Source organism: Nicotiana tabacum, chromosome 6 (assembly GCF_000715075.1).
Source record: "Nicotiana tabacum cultivar K326 chromosome 6, ASM71507v2, whole genome shotgun sequence".
NCBI classification, from domain to species: Eukaryota; Viridiplantae; Streptophyta; class Magnoliopsida; order Solanales; family Solanaceae; genus Nicotiana; species Nicotiana tabacum.
This window is the reverse complement of record NC_134085.1, coordinates 201,244,962-201,265,569: the sequence shown is the minus strand read 5'-3', so window position 1 is coordinate 201,265,569 and position 20,608 is coordinate 201,244,962. Positions and strand designations below refer to the sequence as shown.

Sequence of the window (20,608 nt, the reverse complement as noted above, 5' to 3'; positions counted from 1 at the left end):
TGTTCAAAACCTGGGTCGGTGTTCTAGACAGTGTACCCGAGCGGACCACTCGAGTTGAGGAAGGAGCTCCTGTCCGGGAACCAAAAGGCCAACCGGCTTAGAAACTTTCCGAGCCTCTTTTATTTAGGGTATGACACTAACAGAATAGGGAGTCTTAACCAGTAAGCACATCCCCGGAGGTAAGAAGAGTAGGTTTCGGCACAGTTTATATACATTTCAGATAATATCAAAGCGGTAAAGGCAACATTTAGCACATTAGGCTCAAAACATGTAAAAATCAGATAAAGCCAAATATAACAATTTATCTAAGCTCGAATTTCTAACCCTGAACCAGTGGTTCTGGGTCAAAGTATTCCCCAGCAGAGTCGTCAGAGCTCTCACACCTCCTTTTTACATACACGCGAGGGTACAAGGGAGTTTTTCCAATTAAAGGACAATCGAAACGGGATTCGTTTATTTATTTCAGAGTCGCCACTTGGGAGATTTAGGGTGTCCCAAGTCACCAATTTTAATCCCGAATCGAGGAAAAGAATGACTCCATATTACAGTCTGCGCACCAGAAATCCGGATAAGGAATTCTGTTAACCCGGGAGAAGGTGTTAGGCATTCCCGAGTTCCGTGGTTCTAGCACGGTCGCTCAACTGTTATATTCGGCTTGATTATCTGATTTTATACAAATATGAACTTATGTGCAAAATTTTATCTTTTTACCGCTTTCTTACTTATTGTTATTATTTTACGAGAATTGCAACGTCGTGGAAACATATCTCGAACCACGTTACATCAATGCACCCGTAGTTGTTTGGCATATCTCGACTCGGTTGAGATTTGGATTTGGGTCACATAAATGTGCACCCGAGTTAAGGAAAATAAATTATTAAAGGCGCGCCTAAAGCAACTAGCGTCTTGTTATTTTGGGGAAGGCCGTAAAATTCGCTAAACGGCATGTCCTCGAATTCTAAGTATTTTAATATATACATTTAGAGCGCCCCGCAGCTTGTGCATTTTTTGTTTGTCGAGGCTCGTCTCATTCATTATTAAAAAGAATTTGCAATGTCATGGAAATACATCTCAGACCACGTCACAATCAATGTACCCGTGATTAGAGACACATTTCGATTTCGTTGAGATTTGGATTTGGGTCACATAAATGTGCACCCGAGTTTAAGGAGATAACATTATTAAATACGCGCCTAAAGCGACTAGCGCAGGGTTATTTTGAGAAAAGGCCGTGAAGTTCGCTAAGCGGCCGATCCCGAGTTCTAAGTAATTAACACATACATTTGTGAGGGCCCCGCAATCTATATATTTTACTAGGCGAGGCTCATCTCATTTATTTTAAATGGACAAATCCTAAAGCGACTACATCTTTTCTATTAAAATTAGTCTCTAAAATAAATAAAGAAAATCCTAATTAATTACGAGCTTTTTTTTATTTAAGAAAGCATGGCATACTAATTGCTATATTAATACAAATATTGATGAACAAGAATTTTACTAAAAAATTCGAAATTATAAATAAAATAAAAATTTGACAACTAATATTCAAAAGAATCAAATATAGTTAGATTGAAGCTCGCATTGTTATATATAAAAAATAAACTATTGGAATTAATTATTCACAACCATTTGAAACTGGATTTAACCATAATTACTAAAGCTTAATAGAAAGTTTATTAGACTTAAACGTTCTTCTAATTTTTTTTGAACTCAAATCATGCCTTAATACCTAATTCACGAAATTTAGTTCAAATTCATGCCTTAGCTAAATTTAAGTACTTGTTCACAATTAACATACTGTTGATAATCTTAGAACCTTTATAGCTACTGAATTAACCCGTCTTGCCAAGCCGATTCATTAAAGACTAACTTATGTTATTTTCTCTTATTCCAATTATTATTCAATAATACATAAAATAGCCTAAATACAATCAATAAAAGGAACAGAGAAAAAGCGAAATTAAAACTTCAAAATTCGATTCTTCATATGTATTCATGCTTCCACATTTTTAGCTTGCAATAACTAGTATTACATTCGTGTACCTGGTATTAGAAAACAAGAGAAGATGAAGCTGAGAAGCAGCAACAGTAGTAACAATGTAGCACAACAACGACAGTCCAGCAACACAGGAATAGACCATTAACAGTAGGAATAGTAGAAAACCCAGGAGACTATAAACGACTCCAAGTATAGAGAAGAAGTAAAAGGCAGGAAGGTTCTGACTATTTCAGATCTTAAGCGAGGCAATGAAACAGTAACTATTCTTTTTCAACTTCAAAACTCTGCAAAATGAATTCTGCCCCTGTATATTCAGTGTATCCAGAATGTATATCGGGTGTATACTTCTCACTCCGCCCCCTCTTTTTTTCTTCTCTCTATCTAGTTTTTCCTCTTTTTTTTCCACCTTCTTCCTAAATTTTCTCTTCTATTTATAGCAAAATTTTCGAAATTTTCAGATTTGTTTTTTTATTATTTTATTATTTTTTTAATTAAAAGAAATCCCACTTACAAATTGCTTTTATTTTTTAGAAAAAGAAATCCCACCTTTATTTACTTTTATTTTTAAAATTCCAACTTTAATTACTTTATCTTATTTAAAATCCCACTTTTTATTTTTTTAAAAGAGAATCTCACTTTATTTAACTTTTCTTTAAAAAACAAACCACTATCTTTTCTTTTTCTTTTAAAAATGCTACTTTCAATTACTTTAAATTTTTTAAATTTTCAGATACCTTTATATTTATTTTTTAATTCCAACCTTATTTTACTTTTAAATTTTTTAAAACTTTTTACTTTTTTTTAAATTTTCTACATTCTTTTACTTTTTTTATTTTTTTATTTTTTATTTTTTTAAAATCATTTCCGAAATTACTATATATATATATATTTTTTAAAATAAAAATAATAAATAAAATAAAATATTTTCGGATTTTTTTATATATAAAAAAACAAAAAATAAAACTATTAATAGTGATAATTCACTTTTTATTTTTTATTTTTTTGGTTTTGTTTTGTGTTGGACAAAAATGAAGAAGGGGTGTTGGGTTAATGGAGCGGACCGGATAGACCCGGTTTGAAACGGACCGGGTCATGGGGAAAGTTGGGCAATTATTTTGGCCAATGGTTTGAAATTGAAGAAGTGGCCCAATCCGATTTTTCTTTGTATTTTTGTTCTCTTTTCTTCTTTTATTTTTCTAAAACTAAATTATAAAAGTACTTAAATTATTATTAAGAACTAAATTAAGTTATAAAAGCGCAAATTAACTTCCAATAACAATTAACGCACAATTAAGTAATAATTAAGCATAAAATTGTTCATTTGGACATTAAATGCTAAAAATGCAAAAGATGCCTATTTTTGTATTTTTTATTAATTTAACAAATAAACATGCATAGACAAACATACAAATAGTTACACAAAATATCACAAAAATTGCACACCAAGAAAAATTATTTTATTTTTGAATTTTTTGGGAGTAATTCTCATATAGGGCAAAAATCACGTGCTTACAGCTGCCCCTCTTTGCCCGAAGACACGAATGGTTTTCGTGCAAAGATAAAGCGAGCGATTTTTGCCCATCCGAGTACTCCGTGTGAAGCATTTTTTTTTATTTTTTTATTTTGAAAAAGAACTAATGATGGGGCAACTAAGTAAATTTCTAGATAAGTTGGGTTGAGATCCCTTTGTTTTGGATGAGTTTCATGGGTTGTAATTGGGCTACTTCATGGGTCAGAGTGAGTTATAAAAAATAATGGGTTAAGGGCATCTCCAATGGTGCACTATTTTTTACACCAAATCTAAATTTGGTGTAAAATTTGGTATTTTTTGCTCCAATGGAACATTAAATTTTGCACCATTTTGGTGTAGTGTCGCACCATTTTGGTGTAGTGTCACACCAAATTTGATGTGGCACTATTCATCAACACCAAATTTGATTTATTATTATTTTATTCATCTTTTTATTTTTTTGGACTTTTAATTTATCATATATTGTGTATATAATTAATTTTTATATTAAGATTTTTATAATTTTAATTTTATATCCTATTTTTTTGATATATTAATTTTTGTATATATTATATTTATATAAAATTATAAGTTAATTTTATTATTATTATAGTTGTATAAAAATAAATATAACCATTATTTAAAACTAAAAAATACAAATGTAAGATATCCAATGTTGCTAAAATTGAAAAGTGAAAACTAAAATTTAAAAAAGAAAATTAACAATACATAAAACTTCAAAGGAGGATACATTAAAAAATATAAAACATAAGTTTAGTAATCCGGTATGTCATTTTCAGGTGCACCAAAATTACTAAAAAATTGAGAGAACATGGTAGAAGATTATTGTGCTTGTGGTTGTTGAAATTGTTGGCTTCTTTTATCGATTATTTGTTTTTGTTCTTGTCGTAAAAATTCACGAAGATTTGGATCGTCAATGGAATTCAACTTCGTCAATAAAATTTTATTTTCTTCTTTGAATTCGTTTTGTCTCGAAGCTTCATTTCTTGAGTTACTTGACTTTTCCATCGCCTCAACAAGCCGACTATTTTCCGATTGGATCATTTTCACGTAATCTTCATCAATTTTTCTCTTCAATTTTGCTTTCTTTACCCCAATAGGTCGTTGTGATGATGTGGCCTCGCCTGCAACATCCTTATTTAAATTTAATGAAAATGATGACAAGTTAGGAGATGACATCAACGGTGAATCAGGAATAGGAGCCTCAGACTCAGATGATACATAAGTAGATCCATGCTTTCTTGGTTTTGTTATTCCAAAATCAACATCGCTAAACTTCTCAAAATCTTTCAGCATATCCCACACATGATCAAATTTAAAGCCTTTTTTAAAGTTCGGGTCTTGCATAAGTAAAGTTTTTGCTTGTGCAATCTGTAGTATTTAAGTAAAAGTAAGATAAAAAATAATCAAATATATATAAATATAGTATAATCAAGTAACTACAAAAAATACTTACGATATCTTTTTCGGAAGCACCACTTGGATGTAAATTTTCGACTTGACGAATACATCCATTTAATTTTCTGACAGCCTTCTTGTGATGACCCAAAAGGTCATCACTTATTTTTAAAATGAATTCTACATTTTGAGGCCTTAAAAACCTCTTTTACCATCTCCTCGATTTGCATAGGTAGTCCAGGCGCGTAGCCGGAAAACCTATATGTGAAAATCTGTGAAAAATGATAAATTTTGACTATAAAATGAATTAATTTGACTTCGGTCAATATTTTGGGTAAACGGACCCGGATCCGTAATTTGACGGTCCCGGAGGGTCCGTAGGAAAACATGAAACTTGGGCGTATGCCCAGAATCGAATTCCGAGGTCCCAAGCCCGAGGAATGAATTTTTGAAAGAAAATATTTTCTGAAAAATATAAGGGTTTTTTTTTTAAAGTGAAATGTTATGTGAAACCTGTGGTATCAGGCCCATATTATGGTTCCGGATCCCGGTGCAGGTTCAATGTGATTTTTATGTGTTGTTGGTAAAGTTTGGTAAGAAACGGAGTCCATTTGACGTGATTCGAACCTTAAATGCAAAATTTGATGTTTAAAGAAGTTTTGAGAAATTTCATCGATTTTGAGATTTAATTCGATGTCCATGATGTTATTTTGGTGATTTGATTATACGAATAAGTCTGTATGATGTTTTTGAGGTTGTGCGTATAATTAGTTTGGAGCCCCGAGGGCTCAGGTGAGTTTTGGATAGGCCACGAAGTGCATTTTGGACTTAGAAAATTGCAGGTTTCATTGCTGGTATGATCAGGCCTGCATGCAAAGCCTAGCTCTCAAATGCGATATCGCAAATGCGAGGGCTTGGTCGCAAATTCGAACCAGCCCAGACCTGCCTAATCTCGCAAATGCGAGATGCTCTTCGCAATTCCGGCCTCACAAATGCGAGGGTCCCTTTCGCAAATGCGAAGTTCCAAATTCCCTGAAGGGTTCGCAAATGCGAGTCTTGTTTGCAATTCCTAAGCTAGCAGAGGTCGGGGTTCGTAATTGCGAACTCCTGTTCGCAATTCCCATATCTACGACCTGCAACTATTATACTTAAATGAATTTTTAATCCATTTTCACATCTTTTCAAAACACAAACTCCCTAGGGCGATTTTTCAAGAACAACTCTTCTTCCAAATCAATTGTAAGTTAATTTTAACTCATTTCCTTCAATCAATAACATCTTTTAACATGATTTCAACTCAAATCAATAATTTTCATGGGGGGAAATTGGGTGTTTTGTGTATAACCTAGGTTTTTCAAAAAATTGGGGATTTGGACCTCGATTTGAGGTCCAAATTCAAAACAAATTATATATGTAGGTTCGTGGGGGAATGGGTGATCGAGTTTTGGTTCGAACCTCGGGTTTTGACCATGTGGGCCCGAGGGCGATTTTTGACTTTTTGGGTAAAACTTTTGAAAACTTATTTTCATGCATTGATTTATTTAGCGTTTATTGATGCAATTAAGTAACTTATGGCTAGATTCGAGCGAATTGGTGGTGGAATCCAGGGGTAAAGCTATAATTGAAACATGAATTGTGTTCGTGGCATCGAGGTAAGTGTTTAGTCTAACCTTAGCTTGAGGGATTGGGAGTTGTGTCATATTTGCTATTTGCTTCTTGTTAAGTACGATGTATAGGCATGGTGACGAGTATATATACGTTGATGTCGAGCATGACCGTGAGTCTTAAATTGTAATTTATTTGTTCTAAATAATACTACGGATGCTTAAGTTGACGATTCTCTGTATTGAGCGAGGATTATAAATATTCTCGTGGAAATTACTTATGACTGAGTATTGGTGTTGGCTGAGGTAGTTAGATGTTGGAACAAGTTTGGTTATAGCTGTTTCTCCCTTGCCAGGATATTGTTACTTATACTGTCGATTTCCCTTGCCGGGACTCTTGCTATGATTGTTGTTGATTGTATATGTGGATCGGGTTACACACCGCAATAATGATATATTTGGATCGGGTTGCACGCCGCAACAATGATATATATTTGGATCGGGTTGCACGCCGCAACAATATTATATTTGGGTCGGGTTGCACATCGCAACAATATTATATGTGGATCGGGTTGCACGCCGAAACAATATTATATATGGATCGAGTTGTGCGCAACAATAGTGATAAATGATATGGATTGGGTTGCGCACCGCAATAGTATTGTTATATATATTGGGATCGGGTTGTGCTCTGCAACAATTGCTGATACAAGGTGTTTATAGATTTGGTACAAGTTTCTTATCGTTTTGTTGTGAAATCTAAGCTGTTCTTATGTTGTCACTCTTGATTCACTATTGATATTAGAATACCCCGCAGCATGAATCCCCTCCCATTTTTACTTGTTTATTTCTGTTTATTTTCCGCCGTATATTATATAACTGCACAGGTTATTTGGTAGTCTGGTCCTAGCCTCGTCACTACTTCGCTAAGGTTAGGTTGGGCACTTACCAGCACATGGGGTCGGATTGTGCTGATACTACACTCTACACTATGTGCAGATCCTGGAGCAGCTCTTGGACCATAGCATTTGGGTGGCTGCTGTCACGACCCAAACTGAAGGGCCCTGCAGGCGTCCGCAGGCCCGACGTCTCTTCTATCTATTATTATGTTCTTTCATTTGATTTCGAGATAGATTGTATTTCTTTTAGATATTTATTGTAGTAATCATAGTCCGTCCGTGATTTGTGACACCGGATTTCGAGTAGAGACGTATGTTGGAATTGTCGTACTAGTTTTAGGTTATTATATTAGACTAAATCTTCCGCTTGATTTTATTTATCGTTAATATTTACATGTTGATTACCTGTTAATTCAGATTGTTAAAAAGGATTAAAAATGAAATAGTTAATAATTTCTATATTTCACGGCTTGCCTAGCTACTGCGAGTAGGCGCCATCACGACTCCCGAGGGTGGTAAATCCGAGTCGTGACAAGTTGGTATCAGAGCTCTAGGTTACATAGGTCTCATAATTCACGGACAAGCTTAGTAGAGTTTGAGGGATCGGTACAGAGACGTCTGTATTTATCCCAGAGGCTATAGAGTTAGGAAAAAACTTCACATTTATTCTTTCTTGTCGTGTGGTTTGATTTCTCAATGCTAATTGAATTCCTACTCTGTTCCTTCGCAGATGGCAAGAACACGCGCTTCCTCATCTACCGATCAGCAGCCCGAGCTCCCAGCAGTAGCTCCCATGAGAGGCAGAGGGTGAGGTCGAGGCCGTGCTAAAGGCCAAGGCAGGGGCAGAGCTCAGCCCAGAGCAGCAACACCAGTGGAGGAGCCTCAGGTTGACTTTGATGATGAGGTTTTGGCCTAGACAGTTCCGGTGGGCCTAGCTCAAGTCCCAGAGGGGTTTATTACTACCCAGTAATCCAGGACGCTCTGGTCTGTCTAGTGGGCTTTATGGAGAGTGTCACCCGGGCAGGCTTGCTTCTTGTAGCACCAGCCGTCTCTCTGGCTGGAGGAGGAGCCCAGACTCCTGCTACTCGCACTCCGTAGTAGATGGCTCCCCAGTTTCAGACTCCAGTAGTTCAGTCAGTTGGAGCAGTTCAGCCGGGTGTGGTAGCTCAGACCTGTGATGGATCAGTTATGTCTGCCGATGCTTTGTGGAGGTTGGATAGGTTTACCAAGCTCTTCACTACTACTTTCAGTGGTGCATCTTCTGAAGATCCCCAGGATTATCTAGACAACTATCATGAAGTTCTCATGAACATGGGGATAGTTGAGACCAATGGGGTTGATTTTGCTACGTTTCGCTTGTCAGGATCCGCCAAGACTTGGTGGAGAGACTATTGTAGGCTAGACCAGCCGGATCACTAGCCTTGACTTGGGATCAGTTTACTCAGCTATTTATGGAGAAGTTTCTCCCCATCACTCAGAGAGATGCCTATCAGAGGCAGTTTGAGCATCTCCAGTAGGGTTCTATGAATGTTACCCAGTATGAGACCAGATTCATCGACTTGGCTTGTCATGCTCTTATCATACTTCCCACCGAGAGAGAGAGAGAGAGGGTGAGGAGGTTCATTGACGGACTTATTCAGCCGATTCGTCTTCAGATGGCTAGGGAGGCAGGGAGTGAGATCTCTTTCCAGGAGGCGGCCAATGCAGCCAGGAGAGTTGAGATGGTTCGATCGTAGGAAGGTGGCCATGGGTCGGACAAGAGGCCTCGTCATTCAGGAAGATTCAGTGGTGTCTCGTCTGGAGGCAGGGATTCGTATGGTAGAGGCTATCCTCCTAGGCCCTTTCAATCAGCACTTTAGGTTTCTCACAGTGCCTCAGGTGGTCGTGGTCCTCAGATGCAGTATTCTGATCAACAGCCCTACAGTGCACCACCAGCTTTTATCAGTGCACCGCCGCTCCAGAGTTTTCAGGGTAGTCATTCAGGTCACCAAGGTCAGTCTTAGTTTCCTCATACGCAACACTCAAATGGATGTTTTGATTGTGGCGAGTATGGTCATATCAGGAGGGCTAGTCCGAGATTCGCCTAGGTAGTCAATTGATGGATACTTGAGTCTAAGACATGATTGACACATTTAGGAAGTATGATATAATTATTGCACGATTCTACCCACTTTACACCTCTCGGTGGTTCGAGTGATTGTTCCAGTCCAATGCGGCAGCACACCATTCTGTGCGGTCCGCACAAGTGATGTTCAGAGAGTGTGCATTTCCAGGCCAACAGGCATTGCGGCCGCATGGGATTTTGTGCGGTCCGCATTGAGTTCATCGCGGCCGCACTCGATTTAGTGCGGTCCGCAAAGCCAGAGTTCAGAGAAGTGCCAGTTCTAAGTTTGAAGCACAATGCGGTCCGCGCTCCATTTCATGCGGACCATACTAGAAGCCACCGCGGACGCACTCGATTCTGTGCAGTCCACATTGCCCGAGTTCAGAGAGCTGGATTTTTAAGTCAAGAGCCTTAGTGCGGCCACACGTAATTTTGTGCGGTCCGCACTAGCCCCGCAGAGGTATTTTTGTCCAGATTTTTTAGCTTAGTATAAATAGCTTTTTTCCCATTTTTAGGTCATCAGATAGTTTTGTACACTGGTTGCGCTCGTGACTTCAAATATTTTAGCTATTTTGAGTAATTTTAGCTTCATTTCAATATTGAATCTTCAAGTTTAATTTAGCAATTAATTAATATGAGTTTTTCTTCATCTATTTCTTTGTTTTCTTCTCTAATTATGAGTAGCTAGACCCATAAGCTAGGGTTGTGGCTCAACCCTAGTGTGGGTAATTGATGGTTCTTGTGTTTTAAGGCTTGATTGTCTATGGATGTTTGAGATTTGGACTAATTTCATGTTTAATTGCAGAATTAGTGGTTGCAAACACTAGTTTGTTTTTAGTTGACTTTGGCTCTTCTTGAGAAAGAGTGTCTAAATCTCTGAAATTGATCCAACAAGGAATTGGGGCGTACTCAAGAGATTGATAGCCCCAATTAAAGGGTTAAATCTAGAGATAGTAATACCTGACTTGAACCTTGATTGCTTGTGCAAATTTGCATACCCAACTGGTCTTGAGAAAGTCAATTCTGGCAAAATCACTCGAACCACCGAGAGGTTTAGAGTGGCTAGAATCGATGGTTATATCATACGCTGGTGTTGTTTGTTAAGAAGAAGGATAGATAGATGAGAATGTGCATTGATTACCGACAGTTGAACAAGGTTACAATCAAGAATAAGTATCCATGGCCAAGGATTGATGATTTGTTTGATCAGCTTCAGGGTGCCAAGGTATTTTCGAAGATTGACTTGAGATCTAGCTACCATCAGTTGAGGATTAGGGCATCTGATGTCCCTAAGACCGTTTTCCGCACTCGGTACATGCATTATGAATTCTTGGTGATGTCATTCGGGTTGACAAATGCCCCAGCTACCTTATGGATTTGATGAACCGAGTGTTAAGGCCTTATTTGGATTCATTCGTGATAGTCTTCATTGATGATATTTTGATATATTCCCGCAACTGGGAGGAGCACGAGCAACATCTTAGAGTGGTTCTTCAGACCTTGAGGGATAGTCAGTTGTATGCTAAGTTCTCGAAGTGTGAGTTCTGGTTGAGTGCAGTTGCATTTCTGGGTCATGTTGTATCAGCAGAGGGCATTCAGGTTGACCCGAAGAAGATTGAAGCAGTCAAAAACTGGCCTAGACAAGCATCATCTACAGAGATTCGGAGTTTCTTAGGGTTGGCAGGCTACTATCGTCGGTTCGTGGAGGGGTTTTCATCTATCATAGCCCCGATAACCAGGTTGACCCAGAAGGGTGCCCAGTTCAAATGGTTGGACGAGTGTGAGGCGAGCTTTCAGAAGCTCAAGACAGCTCTAACTACGACACTGGTGTTAGTTTTGCCCACAGGTTCAAGGCCTTATACAGTTTTGTGATGCATTTCGTATTGGGCTTAGTGCAGTATTGATGCAGGATGACAAGGTCATTACCTATGCTTCGTGTGAAGATTCATGAAAAGAACTATCCGGTTCATACTTTGGAGTTGGCAGCCATTGTTCACGCATTGAAGATTTGGAGGCATTATTTGTATGGCATGGCATGTGAGGTGTTCACAGATCACAAGAGTCTTCAGTATTTGTTCAAGCAAAAGGAGTTGAATTTGAGGCAGAGGACGTGGTTGGAGTTGTTGAAAGATTATGATATCACTATATTATATCATCCGAGAAAGGCCAATGTGGTGGTCGTTGCTTTGGGAAGGAAGTCAGCCAGTATGGGCAAACTTGCTTATATTCTGGTCGGTGAGAGGCCGCTTGCTTTGGATGTTCAGGCTTTGGCTAATCAATTCGTGAGGTTGGATGTTTCTGAGCCCAGCCATATGTTAGCTTACACAGTCGCTCGTTCTTCATTATTGGAGCGTATCCGAGATCAACAGTATGATGATCCCCATTTGTGTGTCCTTAGAGACATAGTGCAACACGGAGGTGCCAAGCAGGTTACCTTAGATGATGATGGAGTTTTGAGATTATAGGGCCAAGTTTGTGTGCCTAATGTGGATGGATTTCGAGAGTTGATTTTAGAGGAGGCCCATAGCTCCCGATACTCTATTCATCCGGGTGCCGCTAAGATGTATCAGGATTTGCGGCAGCATTATTGGTGGAGGAAAATGAAGAAGGATATCGTTGCATATGTGGCTCGGTGTTTGAATTGTCAGCAGGTTAAGTATGAGCATCAGAGGCTTGGTGGTTTGTTCCAGAAGATTGAGATTCCTGAGTGGAAGTGGGAGCGTATCACTATGGACTTTGTTGTTGGACTCCCACAGACTTAGAGGAAGTTCGATGCAGTGTGGGTTATTGTTGATAGGCTGACCAAGTCAGCACATTTCATTCCTGTGACAGTCTCTTATTCTTCCGAGAGGTTAGTTGAGATCTATATCCGAGAGATTATTCGTCTTTATGGTGTGCCCGAGTCTATTATTTTGGACCGAGGTACGCAGTTTACCTCCTATTTCTGGAGAGCAGTTTAGCGAGAGTTGGGCACACGGGTTGAGTTAAGCACAATATTTCATCCTCTGACGGACGGGCAGTCCGAGCAGACTATTCAGATTTTGGAGGATATGCTCCGAGCTTATGTCACTAACTTTGGAGGCTCGTGGGATCAGTTTTTGCCTTTAGCAGAGTTTGCCTACAACAACAGCTATCAGTCGAGTATTCAGATGACTCCTTATGAGGCTTTATATGGTAGGCGGTATCGGTCTCCGGTTGGATAGTTTGAGCTGGGAGAGGCTCGGTTGTTGTGTACGGATCTGGTTCAGGATGCCTTGGACAAGGTCAGGATTATTCAGGATAGGCTTCGTACAGCTCAGTCCAGGAAAAAGAGTTATGCCGATCGCAAGGTTCGCAATTTGGCTTTCATGGTCGGTGAGCGGGTATTGCTTCGAGTGTTGCCTATGAAGGGCGTGATGAGATTTGGGAAGAAAGGAAAGCTTAGACCTAGGTTCATTGGCCCGTTTGAGATTCTTGATCGAGTGGGAGAGGTGGCTTATAGACTTGCGTTGCCGTCGAGCTTGTCAGTCATGCATCTAGTGTTTCATGTGTCCATGCTTCGGAAATATCACGACGATCCATCTCACGTGTTAGATTTTAGCACTGTCCAGTTGGACAAGGACTTGTCTTATGAGGAGGAGCTGGTAGCTATTCTAGACCGGCAGGTTCGTCAGTTGAGATCGAAGAGTTTTCCTTCTGTTCGTGTTCCGTGGAGATGTCAGCCTACTGAGGCATCGACCTGGGAGTCCGAGTCCAATATGCGGAGCCGTTATCCCCATCTTTTCCCGACTCAGGTACTTCTTTCTTATGTCCGTTCGAGGACGAACGGTTGTTTTAGAGGTGGAGAATGTGATGATCGTTTTCAAAATGAATTCTACGTTTTGAGGCCTTAAAAACCTCTTTTAGCATCACCTCGATTTGCGTACACAGTCCGGGCGCATAGCCAAAAAGCCTATATGTTGTGAAAAATGATAAATTTTGACTATAAATTGAATTAATTTGACTTCGGTCAATGTTTTGGGAAAACGGACCCAGATCCAGACGCATGATTTGACGGTCTCGGAGGATCCGTAGGAAAATATGAGACTTGGGCATACTCTTGGAATCGAATTTCAAGGTCCCAAGCCCGAGGAATGAATTTTTGAAAGAAATTGTTTTTTGAAAAATATAAAGGTTTTTTTTAAAGTGAAATGTTATGTGAAACCTGTGGTATCGGGCCCGTATTATGGTTCCGGAGCCCGATACAGGGTCAATATGATTTATATGTGTTGTTGGTAAAGTTTGGTAAGAAACGGAATCCATTTGACATGATTTGGACCTTAAATGCAAAATTTGATGTTTAAAGAAGTTTTGAGAAATTTCATCGATTTTGGGGTTTAATTCGATGTTCATGATATTATTTTGGTGATTTAATTACACGAATAAGTCCGTAGGATGTTTTTGAGGTTGTGTGTATAATTGGTTTGGAGCCCTGAGGGCTCGGGTGAGTTTTGGATAGGCCACATAGTGCATTTTGGACTTAGAAATTTGCAGGTTTTATTGCTGGTATGATCAGGCTTGCAGGCTTCGCATCGCAAATGCGAGGGCTTGGTCGCAATTGTGAACCAGCCCAGGCCTGCCTTATCTCGCAAATGCGAGATGTTCTTCGCAATTCCGACCTCGCAAATGCGAGGGTCCCTTTCGCAAATGCGAAGTTCCAAATTCCCTGAAGGATTCGCAAATGCGAGCCCTGTTTCGCAATTACCAAGTTAGCAGAGGTTGAGGTTCGCAATTCCCATATCTGCGACCTGCAACTTTTATACTTGACGAATTTTTAACCCATTTTCACATCTTTTCAAAACACAAACTCCCTAGGGCGATTTTTCAAGAACAACTCTTCTTCCAAATCGATTGTCAGTTAATTTTAACTCATTTACTTCAATCAATAACATCTTTTAACATGATTTCAACTCAAATCAATGATTTTCATGGGGGAAATTGGGTGTTTTGGGTAGAACCTAGGTTTTTCAAAAAATTGGGAATTTGAACCTCGGGTTTTGACCATGTGGGCCCGGGGGCATTTTTTCCTTTTTGGGTAAAAATTTTGAAAACTCATTTTCATGCATTGGGGTTGATTTATTTAGCGTTTATTGATGCAATTAAGTAACTTGTGGCTAGATTCGAGCGATTTGGTGGTGGAATCCAGGGGTAAAGCTATAATTGAAATGTGAATTATGTACGTGGCATCGAGGTAAGTGTTCGGTCTAACCTTAGCTTGAGGTATTAAGAGTTGTGTCCTATTTTCTACTTGCTTCTTGTTGTGTACGATGTATAGGCATGGTGACGAGTATCTATACATTGGTGTCGAGCATGACCGTGAGTCTTAAATTGTAATTTATTTGTTCTAAATAAAACTACGGATGCTTAAGTTGACGATTCTCTGTATTGAGCGAGGATTATAAATATTCTCGTGGAAATTACTTATGACTAAGTATTGGTGTTGGCTGAGGTAGTTAGATGTTGGAACAAGTTTGTTTATAGCTTTTTCTCCCTTGCCGGGATGTTGTTACTTATATTATCGATTTCCCTTGCTGGGATAGCGTAGTTCTTATTGATCCCTTGTCGGGACTTTTGCTATGATTGTTGTTGATTGTATATGTGGATCAGGTTACACACCGCAACAATGATATTTTTGGATTGGGTTGCACGCCGCAACAATGATATATATATTTGGATTGGGTTGCACGCCGCAACAATATTATATTTGGATCGGGTTGCACGCCGCAACAATATTATATGTGGATCAGATTGCACGCCGCAACAATATTATATGTGGATCGGGTTGCGTGCCGCAACAGTATTGTTATATATATATATTGGGATCGGGTTGCGCACCGTAACAATTGCTGATACAAGGTGTTTATAGATTTGATACAAGTTTCTTATCGTTTTGTTGTGAAATCTAAGTTGTTTTATAATTCTCTTGATATTCTGTTTTTACCTGTTATTCACCGAAGCATGCTTTCCCCCCTCCCATCTTCACTTGTTTATTCCTTCTTTACTTTCCGTTGTATATTATATAACTACATAGGTTTATTTGGTAGTCTGGTCCTAGCCTCGTCACTACTTTGCCGAGGCTAGGCTAGGCACTTACCAGCACATGGGGTTAGATTGTGGTGATACTACACTCTGCACCATGTGCAGATCCCGGAGCAACTCTTGGACCATAGCATTTGGGTGGCTGCCTTCAGTCCAGCTAGAGATCCCGAGGTAGTCCTGCAAGCGTCCGCAGGCCCGACGTTCTCTTCTATCCTATTATGTACTTTATTTTCATTTGATTTTGAGACAGATTGTATTTCTTTCAGACATTTGTTATAGTAATCATAGTCCGTCCATGATATTGTGACACTGAATTCCGGGTAGAGACGTATGTTGTCATTGTCGTACTGGTTTTGGGTTATTATATTAGACTAAGTCTTCCGCTTGATTTCATTTATCGTTAATATTTACATGTTGATTACCTGTTAATTTAGATTGTTAAAAGGGTTAAAAATGAAAGAGTTAGTAATTTCTATATTTCACGGCTTGCCTAGCTACTGCAAATAGGCGCCATCACGACTCCCGAGGGTGAAAACTGGGTCGTGACACTTCTCAATTGTTTGAAGTCGACACTGGATCGATCTTTGGTTGCGCTCCACCCAATTCTCTTCCTTTTCATTGAGGACGAGCGTGAACTTAATGCACCAATTCAAGATGCACGTGAATGTCCAACTCCTACGGGAGAAATGACAGTAGATGAAGATCACCGATTTGAACAATTTTTAGCTCGACACAAAAAAAATTAAGGATAAAGATGCGCATTTCGCACTTCGTAATGCATTAATCGAGCATTTATGGGAGAATAGAGGCGAAAGTTGAATATTTATGTGGTACTTAAATTAAATTTGACTATGATGTAATATTTATTTAATTATTTTTTATCAATGATTTCACTTTTAGTTGATTTATCCTTTAAAATAATTTTGTAATAAATGATTATATAAGTGGTGAATGTGAATTATATGTGATGAATATGAAAAAAAAGAAAAAAGATCGAATTTATTTGAAGGAAATAAAAAATAAAATTTAATAGAAGATAATAATATAATATAGAAGAGAGATAAGAATATAAAAAGAAATATTCTTTTTAGTGTAAAAAATGGTGTAATGGTTAGAGTAAATTTGGTGTTACACCATTTTGGCGTGAAATTTGGTGTTAGGGTTGGAAATGGTCTAACTTGGGCTCTGCCCAAATAAACCCATGAAATGTTTGTAGCCCAATCCATTAATCTTTAGGCGGATTGGATGAGTTTAAGCTCAAATTGCGACCCCTAAGTCAAAACTCTTAATTAGTTTTCCTACCCATATGTAAATGTGATTTTTCACTTTGATAGATTCTTTTCTCAAACTCAAAGTCGAACAAAACCGATGCTATTTACCAATAAGTTGAACTGAAAAAAGCAAAAATTTCACTTTGTCATGTTTTTCTGTTTAAACCAAATATGCTCATCCTTTTGTATAGGGTTCTGTTTGAGTTTAATATACATTATTAGTTTATTTATTTGTATGTCAATTTTTCATTTTCACGTCAGGATGTCTTAAAGTAAGGGGAATGACTTCAGTACACAATTATTTGAGGATGGGCTAGGAATTTACCTTCTTTAACTCCTCTATATCACTACAGCACTTTGATGATCGAACAAATTTAGGTATGTGCGTACAACCGCATTTCTGCCCATCACAGAGAAATACAATTGAATGTATCAATCCGAGGCATAAATAAAAAAGCAAATCTATGAATCAAGTGCACAAGCAGTGGTACTGGATCTCACCCCCTTTAATTATAAACCTAATTAAATGAAATCATGGAGTTGTTTCTGTTTGATCAAAAAATATAGATCTTATTCAAATAATTAAATTTATATAAATAAGGGTTAATCTTAGATAACAATAATATATCCTTAGATGGGGTTCTTAAAGAAGCAACAAATACTCCGCAAGTATAGTCAGATAATGGCAGTGATATGTAGTAAATATCCCACAAATCAGAAATAATAATGTAGCATTTAATAACAATGAACAATAATAAATGACATTTAAGTAAATAGAATGAATTAGTCACCCAAGAAAGGAGTGAGTGAGTGGATATTCTTTCTGACAATGATGAATGATAGACAATCCCTTGAATATTCGAGTTATTCTTGGATCTAATAGAAAAGTATCGACAAAAATCTCAATAAAAAAGTAATGTTTGTATCTTAGCAAATAAGATCCGATTCTCTTTCTCAAGTCAAAGTCTCTATTTTACAAATGAATATCATATGCCCCTAATACTATCTTGATTTAAATATTCTAAATATAGATTTTGACCCATACAGTTTCACGTAGTTTAAAGATAACAAAGAAAAGTCTAGTGACTTGGAATGTAAGAATGTAAACGGGTTAATCCAAGGAGATAAAGTAGCAGTAGTAGTATAACTTGTGGAAATTGAAATTTACTCATTTAGCAAATGAAGCATCTGATCATTATTTAGTTCTTTTAGCTAGTTAAACTATTGTTAGGAAATCAATATCTAAGGCACAACAGAAATGTGTCAAATCAGAGTAAACTATAGAGATAGGAGTAGTTGATAAATCTGTTTGAGGGCAAATAACTGAATAAGTCACACCACGGTCATAATTTTGGTATGTTTTGTTAATAGGTCAATGAGCTATTTGAACTGGTCTTGTGTTGTTACCAATCTGCATCAGATTGAGGGCGACTGGTCTATAATAAATTGCTCTCAGTATTTTTTTTTTTTTAGCGTTTGGAATTTTGTTTTTGTTCAATTTGTAACAATTTATTCCTCAAGAATAATTTATTACGTAAAAAATAGTGTGTATTTTAAGTTTTTGAGAAATTGCTGGTGATTTATCCACGTGCAACACACTGAAAAACCGTACAGAATCACACCATAACAATTTAATACACGCTGGTTTTTATTTTTATTTATTTTTATTTTATGTCTCTCTCTCTCTCCTCCTGCACCTGTATGAATGGTGTGTCCCCAATCCTTTGTCTCTCTCTCTTCTCCGCCATTATTTTCTTCCCAAAAATCTCTCTCCTCCATTTTCGCCTTTCACAGGCACCACCAGTTCTCACCCACCCAGGTACCTTCTCTCTTTCCATTTCTGTATTTCTCTTTCTAATCCAATTAATTTGCCATAATTACATAGCCTATTTGATGGATGTTTCTACCATATTAGATATATTTAGTAATATCAAACATATATATATAAATATGTATTAGTGGATATGGTCATAGAGATCTCAAGTGTTTGATAATATCTTTGTTTTGTCTTCTTTGTTGCTTCAGGCTTTAGATCTGTTGTGAAAAAACAAAAATGAATAGATTCGCCTATCAGCAAACGGCCTTTGTTGGTTGTGTTGGAGTTGGAGATATGAGACGAGGAGACATCTCTGTGTGTGGTGCCGTGGTTTGCCCCAAACCTCGCCGGATTGGGCTCTTCGATTCTTCCTATGTTCACTCCGATGAACGCATCAGATCTTCTCGATCAGAGGCTTGCGATTTGAAAGCCGGAACTGAACTTCTGGATATCATCCTCACCAAGGTATAATTTTTTGCTTTTTTATTTTCATAATGATCTATTTGGTGACGTGAACTGTTAATAATTCAATAACTTCCGCTGACGAATTTTGATTTTTTTTTTTCTGTAAACAGGGGAATTATGATGAGGAGAAAACCAATTTTGAGATGGCTTCATCTCCGCCTTTCTATTTTGGGTCTCCACCTAGCAGGGTTTCGAATCCTCTGATTCAGGATTCCCAATTCAGCAACGACAATTTTGTTCCTATATTAGCAATTCCAGATGCGGCAGCTGCACCTTCACCACCACCCTCCTTCACCTCAGCCTCCGCCGCCGTTCGTAAGAACGGAGGTGGCTGCGTTCCGGTGAAGTATGGGAACAAGCAAGCTGCTGTGAGGATTGAAGGCTTCAATTGCCGCAGCAGCATCTCTGCTGTTGCTTAGGTAAATCCCGATGTTAAACCAACCGAAGAGATTAAAAAGAAGAGATTTTTGAGGGAGAGGTTAGAAACCAAAACAAATTCATTTTAGTTTTGTATATATAGAGTGAAAGAAAGAGAACGAGTTAGTATATTTTCCAGTCATTCAAATCCTGTTTGTGAATATGTTTATTAGGTGATGAATGAGTGTTCATTTGATATTGGAAAAATAATAAGCTGAGTAACCCAAAGAGGAAAGATAGGCCAAAAGATTGTCCTCTTTCCTTTGGGATTATTAGGTTTTTCTTTTTAGCATTAGGCTAAGTTATGTAATCAGTATGTAATGTAGTGTGAAGAGTCAAAAGAGAGACTTCTTCTTTGTGACTGAAAATGTTGTCACTCTTGTACCTTCATTTGTAATTGTAATCCGAAGGAGAGGAGAAGATAGTCTTATTAGACTAAATTTTATTCGTATTGTATTTATTCTACTACCAGTGCTAATTTCTTTTATGGATATAAGGAAGCAGCCTCTCTGCTCCTTTGGATAGGGAAACGGTCTACATATGCATTACCTTTCTCAGACCCTGGAATTTTACGGGGTCGTTGTTGTCCTTTAGGGGTGTCAATGGTTCGGTTCGGTCGGTTATTTTATAAAATTTGTACCATATCAATTTTTCGGTTATTCTATTATGTATAACCAAAATTAGACTTTTCAAAACCGTTCCAATCATGTCGGTTTCTCTTCGGTATCGGTACGGTTCGGTTAATTTTCGGTATTTTTTTAATATCATGTAAAATTCACCAGTAGAAGTTGAATTGCAATAACGTACGTTCTTTTATAGGACTTAGCAAAATTCTCTAGACATTTTTACTGTTTAAAGGGTGATGAATAAAAGAAAAAAAATATGGCTAGAGTATAGATCCATCAACTATTCTACAACAGCGTAAAAGAAATTAAACAAATGCAAAGAAAATATTAATCACAAGAGTTGAAAGATATACCAAGCTGAGACTCAAGAATAAAGTCTATAGAAGATTAAATATTCAAAAAGGTAAATCTAAATTATATG

At 37.8% G+C, this 20,608-nt stretch overlaps 1 protein-coding gene across 1 annotated transcript; it reads left to right on the top strand.

Moving 5' to 3' along the window:
* Positions 1-18,510: 18,510 nt before the first annotated feature.
* Positions 18,511-20,001, top strand: LOC107809737 (uncharacterized). Its single transcript, XM_016634407.2, has 3 exons — positions 18,511-18,682; positions 18,889-19,144; positions 19,255-20,001. The coding sequence occupies exons 2-3, from the start codon at positions 18,917-18,919 to the stop codon at positions 19,561-19,563; spliced, it is 537 nt and encodes a 178-aa protein (XP_016489893.1). The 5' UTR covers positions 18,511-18,682; positions 18,889-18,916; the 3' UTR covers positions 19,564-20,001.
* Positions 20,002-20,608: the final 607 nt, after the last annotated feature.

What these genes read in the sequence shown, in the direction of transcription:
- LOC107809737 (XM_016634407.2), top strand. Translation starts at nt 18,917, where the DNA reads ATGAATAGATTCGCCTATCAGCAAACGGCCTTTGTTGGTTGTGTTGGA. An exon ending in TGGATATCATCCTCACCAAG is followed by an intron (nt 19,145 to 19,254) that starts GTATAATTTTTT and finishes TTCTGTAAACAG; the next exon opens with GGGAATTATGATGAGGAGAA.